We start from the raw sequence: 18,240 nt of genomic DNA, 5'->3' as shown, positions 1-18,240 counted from the left end.
ATTTTTTTTTCGGAATTTCAGAATTAAAGAAAACAAACTAAATCTGTGCTCTAAGCTTGCAAAGTTACTGTAAGGGGTGGTTCATAGTTGCAGTAGCAGACAATTTTCATTCAAATTACTCTCTTTAATCACTTGCTTTAAAAGCTTTTCTCGTGCTCTTCCGACACCCCGGCATAAAGGGTTTGTTACTATTTGAAAGCTGTGAAAACATGTTCTATTGCGTAGATAGAGGGACTCTGAAAAGACTATAAATGTCATTGGTCAGATTGCCGATAACAAATGAATTATATACCGCTGAGCCCCATATCTTCCCTATTACTTCTCTTGATGTGCGTAACCACAAAAGTAACGCATAGTATGTTGCATGTGGGTTACCAGTTTATCTATATCTAAGCCATGGTATGATGATTCTTCTTCTTTATTATCGTCGTTTTTGCTAGATTAAATCTGAGGACTGAGGCACTGATTAATTGGGAGACTGGCCAAAGATGCATTGAAGGAGCGTCATGGGAAAAAGTACTGTCCTGCATAAGTACAAACCCAGTCAAATACAACTATACAACAAAACGCATCAAGCTGATATCAGTTTGATATTGTTCTAGCCACAAAGACGGAAAAAAAATACCGTTGATAAAACGTGTGGTTTAATATCCTTTCATTGTATCAGGGAAAATAATGGTTTGTAGTAAAGATTAAGCAGTTCAAATATATACAAAGTATTCCCGAAAAAGCTGCGTCTGATACTGTATGAAACGATGCCTTCAGAAGAACTTCATGAAAATCTTTCGATTAAACAACGTTTTCATTTTAGTATCCCCGTTGCCTCATTGGTGGTGAAATGCAGTTCTTCCCCGAATCAAAACAAACAAACAAAGCAAGGCTATTCAGCTAAGTCATAAAAATCGTGATGTGATTTCTCGATATGGCCACCCCGGTTCTATAAAGGAATCCGTCACTCAGTAGGCAAATGAGCTAGCTGGGTTCTTGATTCTTTAGGAATGTTCCAAGTTCCACGGTAAAACACACACACGAAAAAAAACAAATTCACTAAATTATTTAAGTCGGTCAAGTCGTAATACGCTCTTATTATTTAAAGTGAGAAAGAGAGGTATTTATTGAGGATTCATCAACTAATGAATCTACCAAAGTGGTTCAGAAAACCAAAAATATTGCACAATTGACATGCTGGTTAAAAAAATAAAATAATATAGCATAACAACATAACATCTGCTCGTTTCTTTCAAAAATTCGAAAAACTCGACAACAACGAAAGGAAACAAGGCAAAGAGACGATATAAATGCAATTTTCACAATGTATCATGTGTCTTTTGTATAGGAGTTTTTCCACCAAAGAAAGACAAATTTGGGTAAAGAAAAACTAAACTTGGATGCCTTATTCAGGTATACAAGCCATTGTTTAGATAAAATGGTTTAATGAGGATTGTTTTGATTGTAGCCAAAAATGAAGTGACGGAAGCTGCGTGGATTAATTGATATGGGCCAAGAAACCGGTGCAGTTATGTTAATTAATCACCAAAGGAAGTAGAATGGATATGATCTTTAGCCCGGGCAACAGTTACACGTACATAATGTATTAAATTGACCCATGTTTGCCATAAAAGGAAGCGTGTTAAGAAAGACGGACGGAGCCCTATTAAATTCAATTAGTACTCTCTTCCATAGCTACGTATGTATGCCATTAGAAGTCACAGGAAGGAGCCAGGTTTGCCAGGCTCCTTCAATATTGCAACTCTTGACGTCACTACAGCGAGTGTTGTCGCAGAAGGAAGAGGCTTAACTTGAGCATGGAAAATATCAAAATATATTGCATTGTTACCTACAGAAACTATTCGGAAGTGTATTGGAATAGAAACTAAGTCATCACCTCTTTTCTACACTATTTTTGCCGCAATTTTAAATGGCCAAATTTAGCGCTCACATATTGGATTATCGACTAAATAGTCCATTGGTGGCCAAGTTTAGCACTTACACGTATTGGACAAACGACTGAATAGTTCATAAGAAGCAGCTTTCTGCGGGTAGCATCAGTTTACAGCAGAAGTTTTCACTGGCAAGAAAACTTAAGCTGACTAAGTATAAGAATTCATTAACAAGACAAAGAAGCATGGAGTACCTCTGCTTCCTTCTGCTGGTGACAGCAGGCTTGGTTGCATCTGAAAATCCTGATGGTGAGATTGCTCGATAATTCCTTGTAATAATGCCAAAGTAGATCGTAGTTCTCGAAGCTAAGGCCCATACTTTTGAATTGTTTTCGCTTTTTCAACTTTTCAGTCAGTCCCTGTTTTTCTGATTATTGATTTTTCTAGCTGGTCACAGTTCTTAAGCAATTAAATTGGTACTCCGGAAAAAAAACCCATGGATTCACCGCGTTAAGAAATTCTAAGAGTTCGATCGTTACAGAATAAAACATTTTTTGAAAATTTCCATAATACGAAGTCCACCTGATTTTACAGTTAATAACTAGAAATTTCAATTCGCCTCACAAGGAATTCTTTTTGCGCATTATTATAAGCGAAGCAGTCATTTTCAAGTCGCTAGTTTTCTATTGAAACGTACCTATCCCAAAAAGGTTGAATGCAGGCCTCTGTTCCTGTGACTAATTATTAGTAGAGTCAAAGCACGGAAGTAAACAAAGCTTCATAATTTTTTTTTTCGCGCTACTTATCAAAGGAGTAACGTTTGATTGGTTTCATTGGAGGACTGACTGCATATTTCATTGGTTGATACCACGAGTGATACATGATCTATTGAATAAATTAGTAATACAAAAAAAAACAACTAATTAATCAACTGTATTTTATTTTGAACAATAGAAAACTTGGAAGTGGATGATAAGGATTTGTTCGAGGGAGATATGATTGTCCCTCCCGATGTCTTCTATAAAGCCGAGCACGGAATGGATGTTGATAGCTCTCGCAAAAGAGGTGCGATCAGAAGCAGACTGTGGCCGTCAGGAGTGGTTCCTTATGTCATCTCTAGAAGCCTTGGTAAGGGTGAATAAAATATTTCATCGTTAAAACTCTCTAAACATTGTAATAGTGCATCGTAGTTTTCTCATACAGTAAAGATAAATACCGAATCTGCTGTACTACAGTAGCTATGATGTCATATAATTAGCTGGAGAGCGACGTTTTTGTTTTTCATTTCCCTTTTTAAACTGTATGTTTACTCAAAGAGATTTGATCAAGTTTCTGTGAAGTTCGAAGTGAGATGTATGTTACACATAACTAAAAAGGAAAACAAAGTTACAGTCATCAAGCTGGACTTTAGGGTGATGGACCGGTATCCTCTTCAGAGGAAATTGTAGCACTGCTAGCGGCTTCGTAACCAAAAAACGGGAACGGCTCCACGTGTATAGGAAACTTGGGTCGAGTGCAGACTTACCCTTTTTTTATTTCAACTAAGAGTTCGGAACTCTTTGGCATTAGTTGAATAGTCGCCGCTGTAATCTGCTTCACCTGTATCACAATTCAAACAAGATCTTCCAAAAAAAACATACCTATTCACTCGAAATGATTTTTGCTGTGTCATATCCCAATTTGAACTCTGGAGGCAAACAGAGGGAAATAAAGCCCGCTTGGTACATGAGATCGAAACTAATTAGTCTGTGCTTTTTTTTTAAATACAGCTGGAAGTACGTCTCCTATTTATGCAGGAATGAGAGAATGGTCAAGAAAGACATGCATCCGTTTTAAGAGGCGAACAAATGAAAGAGCCTTCGTAATGTTCGCTTCGAGCGGGTAAGAGACCGTTAGGGAAAAATGCTCTAAGACAAATCTTATAAGACCGTTTGTTTGAACGAAGTTAAAAGAAATGGCAAGAGAAATTAGAGATTCGAGTTATTTCAAAATGTTAACATTTTTTCCGTTGCTCAAAAATTTTTAGCTAAATCGACAAAGAAAGAGCCAGAATATCTCAAAGCAATGTTACTGATGGATAAGCAACACGTAGCAATCATATTTTCTTGACTTAATAGGTTATCGTAACTATTTCCCTCCATATGGGGCTGAGTTAAAGACCTTATACGCAAATCAGACCGGCGACTGCAAAGAGTAGGTCCTAAATCAAAAAATTAAGTATGAAAAAGGAAATGGACCTTTTTAAAACTTTGTACGTTTCTTTCGTGCCCTCTCCTGGACAGAAATGTGATTAACCTAGAGTATCGTAGTTCAAGAATGCCGGATAACCCCGCCCGACAGTGACAGAAAATTAAATACATGCCTACTTGAAACTTAATGGCGCCTTTCCGTCATATACTAAAGAGAATCTTTTACCCTGATAAAGACCATAAAGACATCGAGTTACTCGTAAAGCTTTTATCTGAAACATAATTTATCTTTTTGTAATCAAAGTTTCCCTCGGCGCCGCCTCTGGGTCTCGCCCGTGAGATGACTGATGATCAACTTAAACATAGTGACAGTCTGGTATGTTTTGTCATGAAAGTCCTTCACACTAAATAAATAATTAATGCATTCTCCTGATGTCAACTTACTTTTCAGTCGAGGGTGTTTTTCAAATGTGGGCAGAACTGGAAGATCTCAAATTATTAACCTTGGTCCCGGATGCCGGACTCTAGGAATTGTTGCCCATGAAATCGGTAAATAATTTGGTTTGTTTTGTTTGTTTATCGTTTTTTATTTATTTTCCTCTCCTTATTAGTTTGGCCAGTTTTTTTGTTTCTTTTTCTTCTGCTTTTTTCCTTTCTCGTTTGTTTTCTTTTCTTTCGTATTTGTTCATGTTTTAGAGGTTTTATTTTATATAAACGTTTAGGGAAGATATTTTTAGAGCGGTAGCAAGACTTAAACAACTTTATCCTAACTTAAGACCAATTCAACAATACTTAAAATTTTCTCTGATTTTTCGCAGGCCATGCCATTGGATTCTTTCATGAACAGTCTCGTTCTGATAGAGATAAGTACGTCACAGTGCAGTTGCAAAATGTAATACCAGGTGAGGCAAATTGATTCGCATTTCATTTTTAAAAGCCTATGCGTAGTCTTGCTACTGTACAATCACTCCCAAGAAGGTGCAAGCGCTATCTTGCACTAAAAACCTAAATTTGAGTTTCGTCATAGAGTAATTGCAGTTTGTAAACTGTCGCTAATAACTTGGGGTTTCGCTTACCAAGAGCAATATCCGTTTCCTCTAAAGTCACTTTATATTTTACTCTTAATTTCTCAGTGCATAATTTATGTAGTATGGTTTAAACAAACTGCTTTGTAATCCAAAATAGTAAAGTTATTTTAAAGCAGCCGTGAAGTTTTTGTTTTTGCTTTTGACTTCACGCTGGACCTCTCCTTGCTTTTGAAAGATTTGATCAGATTGTACAGTGGGTGAAATACAAATGCAGCATACACAGTCAACTCGCATGTTGTATTTCCGGTCATTTTGTTCTCAAACCCACGAGAACCCAAACCTTTCTTAAGTTATCTTCAATAGGGTTCTCGTTATCAAGATTGTTAGCAATTTCTTCCTTGCGTCCACCTGCCATATCACCAGCTGCCGACCTTTCTGACCAAAAGTATTTGATGTAATTTATTGCAGGGACAGAGAATAATTTTAGGAAGTACCCAAGGTCAATCATTGATTCTCTCGGCACCCCTTACGATTATAGAAGCTTAATGCATTACGCAAGCAGAGCATTCAGCAAGAACGGCAGACTTCTAACCATAATAACGAAAAACCCGAGGGTATGTTACTATAGAAGCCGAGACAAAGATCTTTGTTTATGTTTCTTTGATTTACAATGAGCCAAAAAGGCTCGTTTCACGAAGGTCCCGTTGCTTTATGAGCCAGAAGCCATAAAAATCAAAATCTATGGAGTGTAGATAAAGAGATTGCGTCTCACCTCATACACCGATTCATTCTTTTTTTGTTTCCCGATATCTTAATTGTTTCAATTTCAAAAGTTTCTATATCTCCCTCTAGTATGACTTCATGGCAAACAAAAAAGTTTTTAGGGCCTGTCAAGTATAGGGAGCCTCAAGAAACAGGATTCTGGACCCGACTACACAAAGTATTCACTAGCGTAACCAGTATGCTCCACCTCCTCTAACAATTTTTGATCAGCTGTCGTATTGCACCCTTATCCTTCACTGAGAAACTTTTTTTCTTCTTAGCACCAACAAGTGCATAGACTTTTGCAATACATTTGCAGATTTGATGGAGGAATGATGGGGGGGAGGAAGGCATTGTGCGACATACATCACTGGCTGCGACGGAGACAGAATCAATCTCCCAGCCCCCGATGAACATGGAATGGGCCAGTTAAATAGAGTTACTTACCTTTCTGATTTTCACTATTGCTTAAATAGTGCTTTACTGCGAAGGATCGTGCACATATACGTTTCATAACCGCAGTTCATATATATGTATTTCATATGTTTGTTGTTAGAGTTACTTACTCACTTACTTATGACGTTTACGTATAATGTTTTCAGTATCAAGGAGTTATTGGCCAGAGGAGGGGCTTAAGTCCAATTGATGCACAGCAAGCCAACCTTTTGTACCGAAATGAATGTAGAAAGAGAGGAGGGGGAGGAGGTATATATATATATATATATCAGTCTCGTTTTTTGTAATTAAATTTCAGTTTTGTTTAGGTTCGCTGTCTTTTTTTTGTGACATTTTCAACTTCTATTCAAAACATGTCCTTTTTTGAAAGTTTAAAAGCGCGTAGATAATATTCGCGAGCTACGTTGTCCATCAGATTAATGACCCAGAACGTCACTCTTTAATTTCCTATGGTTAAAAGCAATGATAGGCAACAGATGCTCGGTGTGTTAAAAAGTAGTTTTACAAGTGTTGTATGTTGTCCTTTCTGGTCGCCGTTGCTCCGTTTTCAACATGTTTTAGTTATAAATGCATTTATAATAATGGTGTTATAAAATGATTATACCAAGATATTATTACGGTCTCATATCTAGCATCTTATTTGGCGAAATGACAAACTAACAAAAAAGAAATGTAGGAAACGTTTATATGATATTTTTAGAAGAGCTGTTAACGAGCCGCAACAGCTATGAATAACATAGTCTTTGTCTTCATTTCCTACATAGCGGTTTGCCGAGACCGATGGAGATTTTGCCGATGGCGGCCAGTAAGCCAATGCAGGAATTCCAGAGTTAGGAGAAACTGCATGAAACGATGCAACCAATGCCGTTAGTAGAGAATGCGATCACCACAATGATGCATTTAGTCTTTAACTCTTGTGTACCTCTTTAACTCTTGTGTAGCTTAATAAAAGTCTTGTACCTGGATACTTTTTTCATTGTTTGGTATAATTTTCTTTATTCCAAAGAGGCTCAGAACGGCTTCCTCATTCAGGTACAATTTATTGTTTGTTGGATCAATACGACCACAATTTTTTAACGTCTCGCCCAGTAATGTTATCATACAACTTCAAAACATTTCTAGTGAGCTGGTGGTTAGTTTTTCTTCCTCACGAGAAGTAAGCATCCAGACAATCGCCAAAATTTATTGAAAACACTTTCTTTCATTGTTAGGTTTGTGCATTTGAAGCTATAAAAACTTATCTTTTCGTCAAATAATTTACAAAACCGGGTCTGGCTCATTGTAACTTACTTAACTTGCCAATTTTTATTATAACATAATCAAAGTAAAGCTCGCGCTCTTATGGGTCAATTCACTGTCCTCCACTTGCCTATGGGTGTACGCTGTTGATGCAAGTAAACGCAAAGACTAGCTTTCGCGCGCTTGCTTTTTCTGATCACGTAAGATTTGTTAAACAAAAAGGAACTCTTTTGCTACAATTTATTGATGTTATGTTATGAAACGAATGGTAAACACCACAGCGTACAAAATTGAGTTATGGATGCACCTTTGGAGGTTTGCAGACATCGCAAAGTTCATATTGAAATATATCAACAGACATCACAAAGTTCTCAATCAGATATATCAATAGCCACACCACAAATACTCTGGGAGAGCGTACTTGGGTCAATTTATGTTGGATATAAGCCGCTGGCCTCTCAGAACGTCAACCCAATTAGGGCCTATTCTGCGGCCAATTATAGACCCCATCTTGGTCACTTTTGGGCGAATATAATTCGTGCCATCCAAAAGGCGACCATTTTTCAATCCCGTATTACCATAATTTTCCTACCCTGAGTTCTGAAAATGTGCGACCCCATTGTCCTGACTCTATTGATATATTCAATCCAGTCGTGAAAATGCGACGTCATCCAGTGGCACATCTTCGTCAACCTATTGCTAAGAACTACTCCCCCTCCAAGGGAAAAATTCATATATCCTAATATTTCATCAAATCATTCCCAACTCATTTGTTCATAGCATTTTACCGAAATACCACACAGCATGCATAACAAAATTTGCCAAAACCTACTTTAATTCAAAGAAACTTCCCCCATTACTCTTAACTGACAAGAGTTTCCACAAGAAAACAAGTAGATTTTCAAAACTCTACCACCAGTATAAACATGATATCTGTAACAGTTTTCGTACGTTGTTGTTGTTGTTTTTTACCTCATTCAAATTTCTTTCTACAAAAATCCTCACCACATTACTTTTCTACCAAATCGTTATTTCTATACACCAAATTCTGAAATTTATATACACCAAATTCTGATACTCATATACCATTTTGAGTTCGTATTTGGTCGCAAATACTTTCCAACTATTCTCATGGATACCAAGATTTAGAAATATTTTTCTGAATAAAATCTTACATTAAATTTACATTCATCAGATACATTGTATTTTTAAACTTTTAACTCTGAATGTTCTGATGGTTCAGATAACTTCGTAATCAGCTCATATTCCGATTAATCTTATATGGAAATGCATCGTGCCAACTGTTGCAGACCTGAAAAAGGCTCCAAATATCCAAATAAACGTTCAGGATGTGATAAATTTTAGCAAAACAATTGATACATTCGCACTTGTTGAATACGAGATAGATTATAGTCAACTCGCCGCTATGCACTTCGTTTGCTAGTTACCATCTCATATCTAACGCACGCTCAAGGAATAAACGGTAACTATAAACACATGCACAATTATAGTACAAACTCTGCAACTCAATTACTATTATCTTTCGACATAACTACTATGATAATTCCGTATGAAATGAAATGAAATGACTAACCGTCCAAATCGTCCCAACCATTATCACATTGGACTGTTAGGTTATCAATGCCATCATTTCTTCGCCTTTTGACTTCAAAACCGTCCTCAGCCTCTCTTGTCGCATTTTGAAAATTTTCTCAACGACAATAAGATCATACTCCTTTTAATGCCAAAATTCTTACGTAATAAGTTCACACAATCGCGGCTTTAGAAAGAAAACAAGTCCAGAAGATCAAAAAAATTTGCTAAGGAGAAACTTTATTGTCTTCGACGTGACTAACTCTTAAATTTTTACTGTCAATTATGTTTTGAAAATTTTTTTATTTAACTAATTTGATTAAAAACCTCTCCCTGCGGTATTGTTTCCACTGTTGTAATTTTACTTCAATAACTTTTCATGCGCAAAACAGTTTTTATCCAAAGAAACCCTTCTCCAATACAAAATCAGCAACCACTTCATTTAGGCTTCCTTAATATTTACAATCATGCTTTCTTAGTGGCATTAAAAATGCCCCTTCTTTTTCTTTTCCTGTACAAGTTGGACTCAGCACGGCCGGGGGTGTGGGCAAAGGTCTGATAATGGAATAGAAACACCCCTGCTCAGGTAGGTTTTTTCCGTGCTGATTCACAACCACATGAGCGTTGATGTCGAAGTTTTCCTCTTATCCACGCTGGTGATTACGTTCTGTCCTCTTCTTTTAGCCACTAATACCAAACACAATCACAAATCTATCGAATCATTCAAGCCCATAATGAAGACAGATGACTTGAAACTGATGCTGTTTTCCCTGGGTGGTGGCTGCAGAGTGGCCAGTGGATTCTTACATCTCAACTTTGGGCAATCTGAAAAAAGGAGAAATACAGCAAATGGAACATAGAGGGACTAGTGTAATAAGACTTTAAGTGGTATTATCCACATCGCCTATAGCAAATGAATTTTATATCTTTCTTTGACGGCTCGTCAGATAAAAGACACGTAGGTACTACACGGAATATATTGATATTGCATATACGTTGCCAATATATTCATATCTGAACATGGTATGATGATTCTTCCTCTTTGTTATCATCATTTTTGCTCGATCAAATCTTTGAAAAAAAGATAATACACTGACTAATTGGGAGACTGATCCAAGATGCATACAAAGAATTTCATGTGGAAAAGTAGTACCATTTAAAAGAACAAACCCGGTCAGAAAACAACTCTTAAAAAAACCCATTAGGGCCTTGTGTTAAGATGTATTTTTGATAAGAATAGATGCATTATAACATTTATGAACAACAGAAACTATAGAGAATTTGGAATTACATTTCTGCATGCTTTCAGTACATGACCTTTATATGGAAAATTTCAAACAGTGGTGATACAATCTGTACGATACGTTTAATATTAATCTTGCGACAAGATCATCATCAGTATTCTGTCCACGTGCGCTTTTTTATCAAGCACTTCAAATATATTAGATATTAATATATTAATATATTGAACCCGCGAGTCGTTTCAAGAATACAATAATGAATTGATTATTTGACTATTGAACCCCCTAGCCGTTTCACGAATGCAATAATGAATTGATTATTTGAATATTGAACCCGATAGCCGTATCCGTTTTGAAAAGGCGCGGATCATTGTTCAAATTAGAAGTCCATTTCTGAAATCCAATAAGATTGTTCTATTTGACGAGGAATCCTGAAAATGAACAAACTGCACGGTAACAACACTGCGAAAACAGTCGATCGCAGATTAATAGTAACGAAATAAAAAAAGTCTTGCGATGGCTCTGCTCGTAAGCTAATTTTTTCGACCATGAGTACACACAAGAATTTCTACAAGTTCGTCAAGATGTAAATATGCGAAAAAAGCTCTCGATAACATTCCATTTACAACATTTACAAGAAGTTCTACACAACACTCGAACTCACCTAGCTTTCCCCCTCAAGTCTGACGCCATGTTGAAATAGTTCCGATCCATCATCACGTGTTCGCATAATCCAATCAGAAATGGACTTCTGATTTGAACAATGATCCGCGCCTTTTCAAAACGAATACGGCTATCGGGTTCAATATTCAAATAATCAATCCATTATTGCATTCTTGAAACGGTTAGCGGGTTCCACATTCAAATATTCAATTCGTTATTGCGCTCCTGAAACGATTAGCGGGTTCAGTATTCAAATCATCAAATCATTATTGTAATCCTTAGGGGTACCCCTTCACTTAGTTTGACTGTAAGTTTATGGAGGATTCAGGCGGCGTGCGCACTCTGATTGCGTTGCATCATGGTCGTAAAACACAAATTGACTCATTTGAATCTTGACGCGTTAGAGTGAACATCTTTGTTGGCAGCGAGATGCGGCGTGAATATACGTGGAATGTAATGGGGATTCTACCGTGGCCGGAATGGACAAATTACGTACGTTATTTACACAAAACACATGCAAACTTAATAATTTGCGGACAAACTTAACAAAAAGCCCGCAAACTTAATTAAATGCGCGCAAACTGTAAAAAGCGCTGACAAACTTAGTAAAGGACATGCAAACTTAACAAAATGCGTACAAACTTTATGACAGGCACGCAAACTTTCACGTAACGTTAAAGTGAAGCACATACAAACCAAAAATAAAACGCATACAAAGTTAAAATGAAAAACACAAACTTAGAATGAGACACGCAAACTTAATAAAACGCGCCCAAACTTAAAGTGAGACACTCAAACTTAATAAAACGCGCACGAACTTAAATTTAGACAAACAAACAAAAATGGAGACGCACACCAACTTAACATGAAACACGTACAAACTTGAGAATAAAGACGCACGCAAACTTAATATAGAACGTACGCAAACTTAAAAAAATACGAACACAAACGTGGAATCAAGTGGACACAAACTTAAAATAAAACACCCAAACTTTTAAAAAGTGTATTAAGGCGGACAAAAACTTCAAATTAAACGAACACAAAATCAAAATCGGAAACGAACACAAACTTAAAATCGGAAACGAAAACAGACTTGAAATTAATCAAACACAAACTTAATATCAAAACGAGCGCAAACTTAAAATCGGAAACGAACACAAACTTAAAATCAGAAACGAACAGTTGGTGGCACATGAAAATGGCGGCAGTTCGCAAACGAGGTTCGTAAACTCGGCAACCTATCGTCAATATTTGTTTGAGTTTATTTCATTATAAGTTTGTGTTCGTTTCATTTTAAGTTTATGTAAGTTTCATTTTGAGTTTGTGTTTGTTTCATTTTAAGTTTGGGTTCGTTTAGTTTTAACTGTGTGTTCGTTTAATTTTAAGTTTGTACTCGCTGTATTTTAGGTTTTTGTCCGTTTGTTTCATTTTTTAGAAGTCCGGGTGTTTCAGTTTTAAGTTTGCGTCCGTTTGACTCTACGTTTGTGATAATATTTTTTAAGTTTGCGTACGTTCTATTTTAAGCTTGCGTGCTTGTTTACTCCTAAGTTTGTTGGCGAGTCATTTCAAGTTGGTGTGCATTTCATTTTCAGTTTGTTCGTCTCATATCAAGTTTGTGAGCATTTTATTAAGTTTGCGCGTCTCATTTTAAGTTTGTGTTTTTAATTTTAATTTTGTAACCCTTTCATTTAACTTTGCGTGCTATTTTTTAAATTTGCTTGCCTGTCAAAAAATTTGTACGCATTTTTGCTAAGTTTGCATGTCCTTTATTAAGTTTGTACGCAATTTGTTAAGTTTGCATGTCCTTCATTAAGTTTGTCAGCGCTTTTTACAGTTTGCGCGCATTTAATTAAGTTTGCTGGCTTTTTTTTTATGTCTTTCCGCAAATTATTAAGCTTACATGTGTTTTATGTAAATAAAGTACGTAATTTGTCCATACCGGCCACGGTAGGATCCACTGTCTGTTGCTACTCCTTCGAAAGTCAAAACGTTTTACGGGCCTGCGCGACTCCTGTCTTTTCTCCGTGACGAATTTGTTCTTAGGAGGCAACTGACGTTATTTAGAAAGATTCGAAATTGTAATCTGCCTAAGAATCTCGACACAAATAGCAACAGTTACACTCAACCGATGACGGGATGAATAATTTCAAAGTCAGTAATTATATTCCAAGACGCGAGTTCTTCAACTGTGAATTGACTTGACATGCAAACGAATATTAGAGAGACAGAGACCTTGTAATACACGAACTTATTCCACTGAGCGTAAATACGGAATTTGTTATAGGAAAAGCCCCACTCCTCCTAAGAATAATAATAATAATGACTTTATTTAGACACGATAATGTTTAAAGCTGAACAGCTTGTGGGGTCGTCTGTAAATCTAAATAAACTCTAAATTAAATAAATTCAAATGTTGATGGTTTTTGAGGAGAGGGGAAAACCGGAGTACCCGAGAAAAACCTCTCGGAGCAGAGTAGAGAACCAATAAAGTCAATCCACTTATGACGCCGGGTCCGGGAATCGAACCCGGGACACATTGGTGGAAGGCGAGCGCTCTCACCACTACGCTAACCCTGCTCCTAATGAACGAATTTGTCGCGCTCCACGTTTAGTAAAAACGTACAGAGTTGTAAAGTACCCTTCGAGAATAGAGGAAACCTACATGAGGGTTTTGAGAAACGTATCTCTGGAGTTATTACTTCAGGACAGAGGTAAACTATGAAACAAAGAAAATAGCGTGTGCACAGAAGAAAATATTACCGTTTATAACACAATCTCATCCGGCTTTGCCAAAGAGAATTATGACGCCTTAAAACTGACCCATATTATCACATCGCAAAGGAAAGTCATCAAAAGATATCCTAATAAGAGCTAAACGTTGAGAGTAGAAGGTTTAAAAGCGCTAGCGAATGGTAGGAGACGCACAGGCCTATCAACACCTTTCAACAGTCGACTGCCTTTTGCTTTCCGGCTTTCCGGCGTGTCGCCTCACACAAGGGGGAAGTTTTCATGGATCAAGTGACTCTTTTCATTGCTCTAATTAAACTGTCCTTCATTCAGTGATCAAGATAGAAGATTTACCCCACATCACTCGCTATTATTTAATTTTCCTTCACTTAGGAAAGTGAATTTACAACACGATTGATAAAGGCTATTACAGTGGTAACGCTATGTAACGCAACACACTAAACACAACGATGGCCTTTTCGCTCCACAAATGGGTCTCAAACACTATCACTTAAAATGCATAAAACATTTGTACCGTTGGAGCGCATTTGAGCGCGTTCGGTCAGAGCTGTTGAACAAGGATCAAAGTGGCCATACAAATCATTGAAAGGCTTCAAACCACGACGTACAACGAATTTCATCTGCTCGAAAACCGGTCTCAAATTACATGCTAAAATACAGTGCTTGCGTTTGTCCTTGAGAACGATATAATACGTGATAAATACGCACGAAAAATACTTCTACACGTTTGGATTATTTCAAACTATATTTACCTATAGTGAAAGGAAAAAAGAAATGGCCTAACTTTTATGGAATATTCAGTCAAACTCTACCCATTTCTACCGCTTTTACCGCCATATTGAAAATAACGCTGCCACAATGCAATGCAATCGGAGTGCGCACACCGCCTGTGGAGGATTTTCCCGTAATTAACCTCGTAATTGTAGCCCTAAATCATTCGGGTTCTTATGGCAACCATATTTTTATGTGTTGGAAAACAATGAAAATGTTATTGACCAGCATAGGTCGGTCCGTATTGGGAAAAACTGTGCCCTCTGTCTTAAGTACCGCCCGGGGCCTACAGCCTCGGGCGGTATCCAAGACCTCGGGCACAGTTTTTCCCAATACGGACCTCCGGTTGGTCAATAACATATATTTACCCAATTATGTACCGCTGAGCCTTATATCTTCCCTATGACTTCCATTGATGTAAGTAAATACAAAGGTAGTGCATAGTGTGTCCCATGTACGTTACCAATTTATCCATATTTAACGATGGCACGATGATTCTTCTACTTCGTAATCGTCATTTTTGCTGGATCATATTTTAAAAAATTGTAAAAAGTAAAAAAAAAATAATCATTAATGCATTGACCAGTTGGGAGACTGGTTTAAGATGCATTGAAGGAATTTTATAGCAAAAAGTGTTGTCCTGCATAAATACAAACAAAAGTCAGAACACAACTGCTAAACAAAACGCATTAAGAACCCGTTTAAGATTTGTTTTGGATAAAAATAGGTGAATTATATCATTTTTTAATAACAGATATTAGTATATACTGAAACAGTGGATAGCGTTAAAGGCGCGCTCTAATTGGCTACTCAAACTCCGAATATCCTTTGCTATTTACCTCCGAGCAACTCGGGAAAAAATGGCGTGCCGGTTTCCATCTGGGACAAGCGAAGAAATCACTCAAATAACGACGAAGCAGTCCCTGAAAACACAGAAAGCGACTAAATTTTGTTTGGCCGTGTTTAAAGATAATGGTAACCGGGAGTTTATCGATAAAAACCAATGAAAGAGGTTTTGCAGTAAATGGTTTGAACCCGGGGGTAACATGTGAAGGTGTAGTCTGATCGTCCGGGTGAGTGTAGTCCTGAGAAGGACTGTTGTCGGTGGTAGTGACTGACGTTTCGACAACCTGTGCGGAAGTCATCATCAGAGTCAAGTGAATGATTGTTGTCAGTAGAATGTTCTTATTCCAGTTCGTGTGAAATGATCGGTCGGTTTTGCCGTGATGTTATTGGCTGTAAGACTCAAGTGACGTAAGTCGGTCGTGATTGGTCTGTTTCGATCTGTCGGTAAAGTTAGGTCGTTCTTTTTTTTCGGTCGTTTGTGATGTTTATGTCGTGAATGAGTCGTTTGTATGGAGCGGGTAGTTGTTGACATCTGTTTAGGGGAGTCTGTTCTAAGTTAGTAAACCAGCTTTCCAGAGTCAGTCGTTGAAAATAGTCAGTGCTGTAGGTTAGGCATTGCGCAGAGTCCCAGTCAATGTTGTGGTTGGTAAGTCGATGGTGTTCAGCAATGTGATTGCTGACATCACCTTTCCTCGTCGCCCGTCTGTGTTCAGTCAGTCTTGTTGTGAGGTTTCTGCCAGTCTCACCGATGTAGGAGGCTTGGCAGTCGGAACAATTGATCTTATAAATCGTTCCCTGTCTGTTCCTCGGTTCGTCTTTGTCTTTAACGTTGGTTAGTAACTGACGTAGTGTGGTGATGGGTTTGTGGGCGACGCGGATATTGAAGGGTAGTAAGATGCGCGAGATGTTTTCAGACATGCCTTTTATGTATGGTATGGTTGCTGTGGTCGTAGGGGTTGCGGTGTCGTTTGTTTCGGTAGTGGTAGTGGGTCGGTGAGTGTTTCGTCGGATGAAGTCGTTGTTGTAGTTGTTCTTCGTAAAAACACGGTGAAGGTATTTGTTCTCGTCGGATAAGCTGTCTGTCGAGTCGCATACTAGTTGTGCGCGTCGTGTTAGAGTTCTGATAGTTGTGGCTTTGTGTGATGTAGGGTTGTAGGATGACTCGTCTAGTAATCTGTCGGTGTGTGACGGTTTCCTGTAAACTGTCGTCCGTAATGAGTTGTCGTTGTGGCTTACCAGGCAGTCTAGAAAAGGAAGCTTGCCATTTTCTTCGACTTCTCTGATAAACTGTATGTCAGTGTTTTGTTCATTAAGGTGGCGGTGGAATGCGTCAATTTCGTCGTGTCGAACGGCGGTGAAGGTGTCGTCAACGTAACGTAACCAAAGCGGTATCGTTTGTCGGCAAGTCGAAAGGGCGCGTTCCTCGATGTTCTGCATCACAATTTCTGCTATAACAACAGAAACTGGAGACCCCATGGCAGTGCCGTGTAACTGTTTGTAGTGTTTACCGTTGTACTGAAAGTAAGTAGACGTTAGGCAAATGTTTAGCAAGTCCATAATGTCGTCTGTCGGTAGCGGTAGTGGGTCGGTAAATTGTCGGATTGCAGTCTCAGTGCATTGTAATGCCAATTGAAGTGGAATACTTGTGAACAGTGATTTCACATCAAATGACACTAGTTTGTAGTCGTCAGGTATCTGAACAGTCTTGGTAGCGTTAATGAAGTCTTCAGTGGATTGCAGTTTATGTCTGGATTTGTCGGTTAGCGGTTGTAGTATTGTCGTCAGGTACTTGGAAAAAGGTTTTGTTTACAAATGCAAATTAATCTTGCGTAACCTCACTTGTTCACTTGAAAATCAAAGTTAAATGGTATTTTTTACAGAATGGTTTCAAATACAGAAAGAGTTTGTAACACCATTTGAAGAAATGTCGCCAACAGAGCTAAACAAATGTCTTCAGAAATTTTATCTGTCTGCGAAAAAACGAAACGGCAGGTTTTACAACAAAAAATCACTTACCGCGATCCGAGCCGCGTTGGATCGTTACGCGCGGGAAAATGTTGGAATTGTTGCTGGAATGTATGAATTAAAATCACTTTTTGGTGGAGTATATTATCTCACTGTTTTAGTATATACTAAAACAACTATTCACTTCAGTGTCGATGGTTAGCGGTGAACATTTACCTCGCCGCTTCGCGGCTCGGTAAATATCCACCACGAACCACCTCCACTTATGTGAATAGTTGTTAACTATAGAGATATTGGAATTATATTTCTACTTTCAGTACATTGGCAGTATACAGAAGATATCATGATGTCGAGAAGAAATAAGTTCAATTTTGCTCTTGCCATAATTACAGAAAACCCACACTATTGAGGAAACTTGTGGTTTAATTTTCCCTTTGTTGTATCGGGGAAAATAAAAGTCTGTTGCAAAGATTAGGCAGTTCAAATACAGAGTACCGGTGTTCCAACAATAAGTGAGACTAATACTGTACGACAAGATGCCCTTTGAGAAACTTCATAAAAACCTTTCGTTTACCCATCGTTCTCTTTTTGGTGTCCCCGTTGCCTCGTTGATGGTTAAATATAGCTGCACCTTTTCTCCGCCGAATAAAAACAAATCAGTAGCTAGTATTCCAAACAAAGAAAGCTAGGTTATTTAGTTGAGTCTTAAAAATCGTGACGTGATTTCTCGATATGGCCACTCCGATTATATAAAGGGATCCGTCACTCAATACGCGAATGCATTAGCTGGGTTGATTCTTTAGAAATGTTTTGAGCTCCACGGTAAAACACACACAAAAAAAAATCACCAATTTATTAG

At 37.8% G+C, this 18,240-nt stretch overlaps 1 protein-coding gene and 1 long non-coding RNA gene across 3 annotated transcripts; one reads left to right on the top strand and one right to left on the bottom strand.

Moving 5' to 3' along the window:
* The first annotated feature begins 2,028 nt into the window (after positions 1-2,028).
* On the top strand, positions 2,029-7,280 carry LOC111341575 (protein SpAN-like). The gene is made up of 8 exons (XM_088732122.1): positions 2,029-2,189; positions 2,835-3,008; positions 3,650-3,761; positions 4,521-4,618; positions 4,888-4,971; positions 5,566-5,711; positions 6,462-6,564; positions 7,080-7,280. Exons 1-8 carry the CDS (start codon positions 2,126-2,128, stop codon positions 7,184-7,186), a joined length of 888 nt encoding a protein of 295 aa, XP_088588248.1. The 5' UTR covers positions 2,029-2,125; the 3' UTR covers positions 7,187-7,280.
* Positions 7,281-8,367: 1,087 nt separating this feature from the next.
* Positions 8,368-17,640, bottom strand: LOC148722902 (uncharacterized). 2 transcript variants are annotated; one of them, XR_015991357.1, is made up of 4 exons: positions 17,433-17,640; positions 15,410-15,493; positions 11,053-11,276; positions 8,368-9,972 (listed from the first exon to the last, which is right to left on the bottom strand). It is a non-coding gene; the product is annotated as an uncharacterized LOC148722902 (long non-coding RNA). The 2 variants fall into 2 exon arrangements; XR_015991358.1 differs by lacking the exon at positions 11,053-11,276.
* Positions 17,641-18,240: the final 600 nt, after the last annotated feature.

This window comes from Stylophora pistillata, chromosome 9, assembly GCF_964205215.1.
Source record: "Stylophora pistillata chromosome 9, jaStyPist1.2, whole genome shotgun sequence".
NCBI lineage: Eukaryota > Metazoa > Cnidaria > Anthozoa > Scleractinia > Pocilloporidae > Stylophora > Stylophora pistillata.
Note: the sequence above shows the minus strand (reverse complement) of the source record. Positions and strands in the feature narration are given on the sequence as shown.

What these genes read in the sequence shown, in the direction of transcription:
- LOC111341575 (XM_088732122.1), top strand. Translation starts at nt 2,126, where the DNA reads ATGGAGTACCTCTGCTTCCTTCTGCTGGTGACAGCAGGCTTGGTTGCA. An exon ending in TGCATCTGAAAATCCTGATG is followed by an intron (nt 2,190 to 2,834) that starts GTGAGATTGCTC and finishes TTTGAACAATAG; the next exon opens with AAAACTTGGAAGTGGATGAT. An exon ending in GTTGCAAAATGTAATACCAG is followed by an intron (nt 4,972 to 5,565) that starts GTGAGGCAAATT and finishes AATTTATTGCAG; the next exon opens with GGACAGAGAATAATTTTAGG.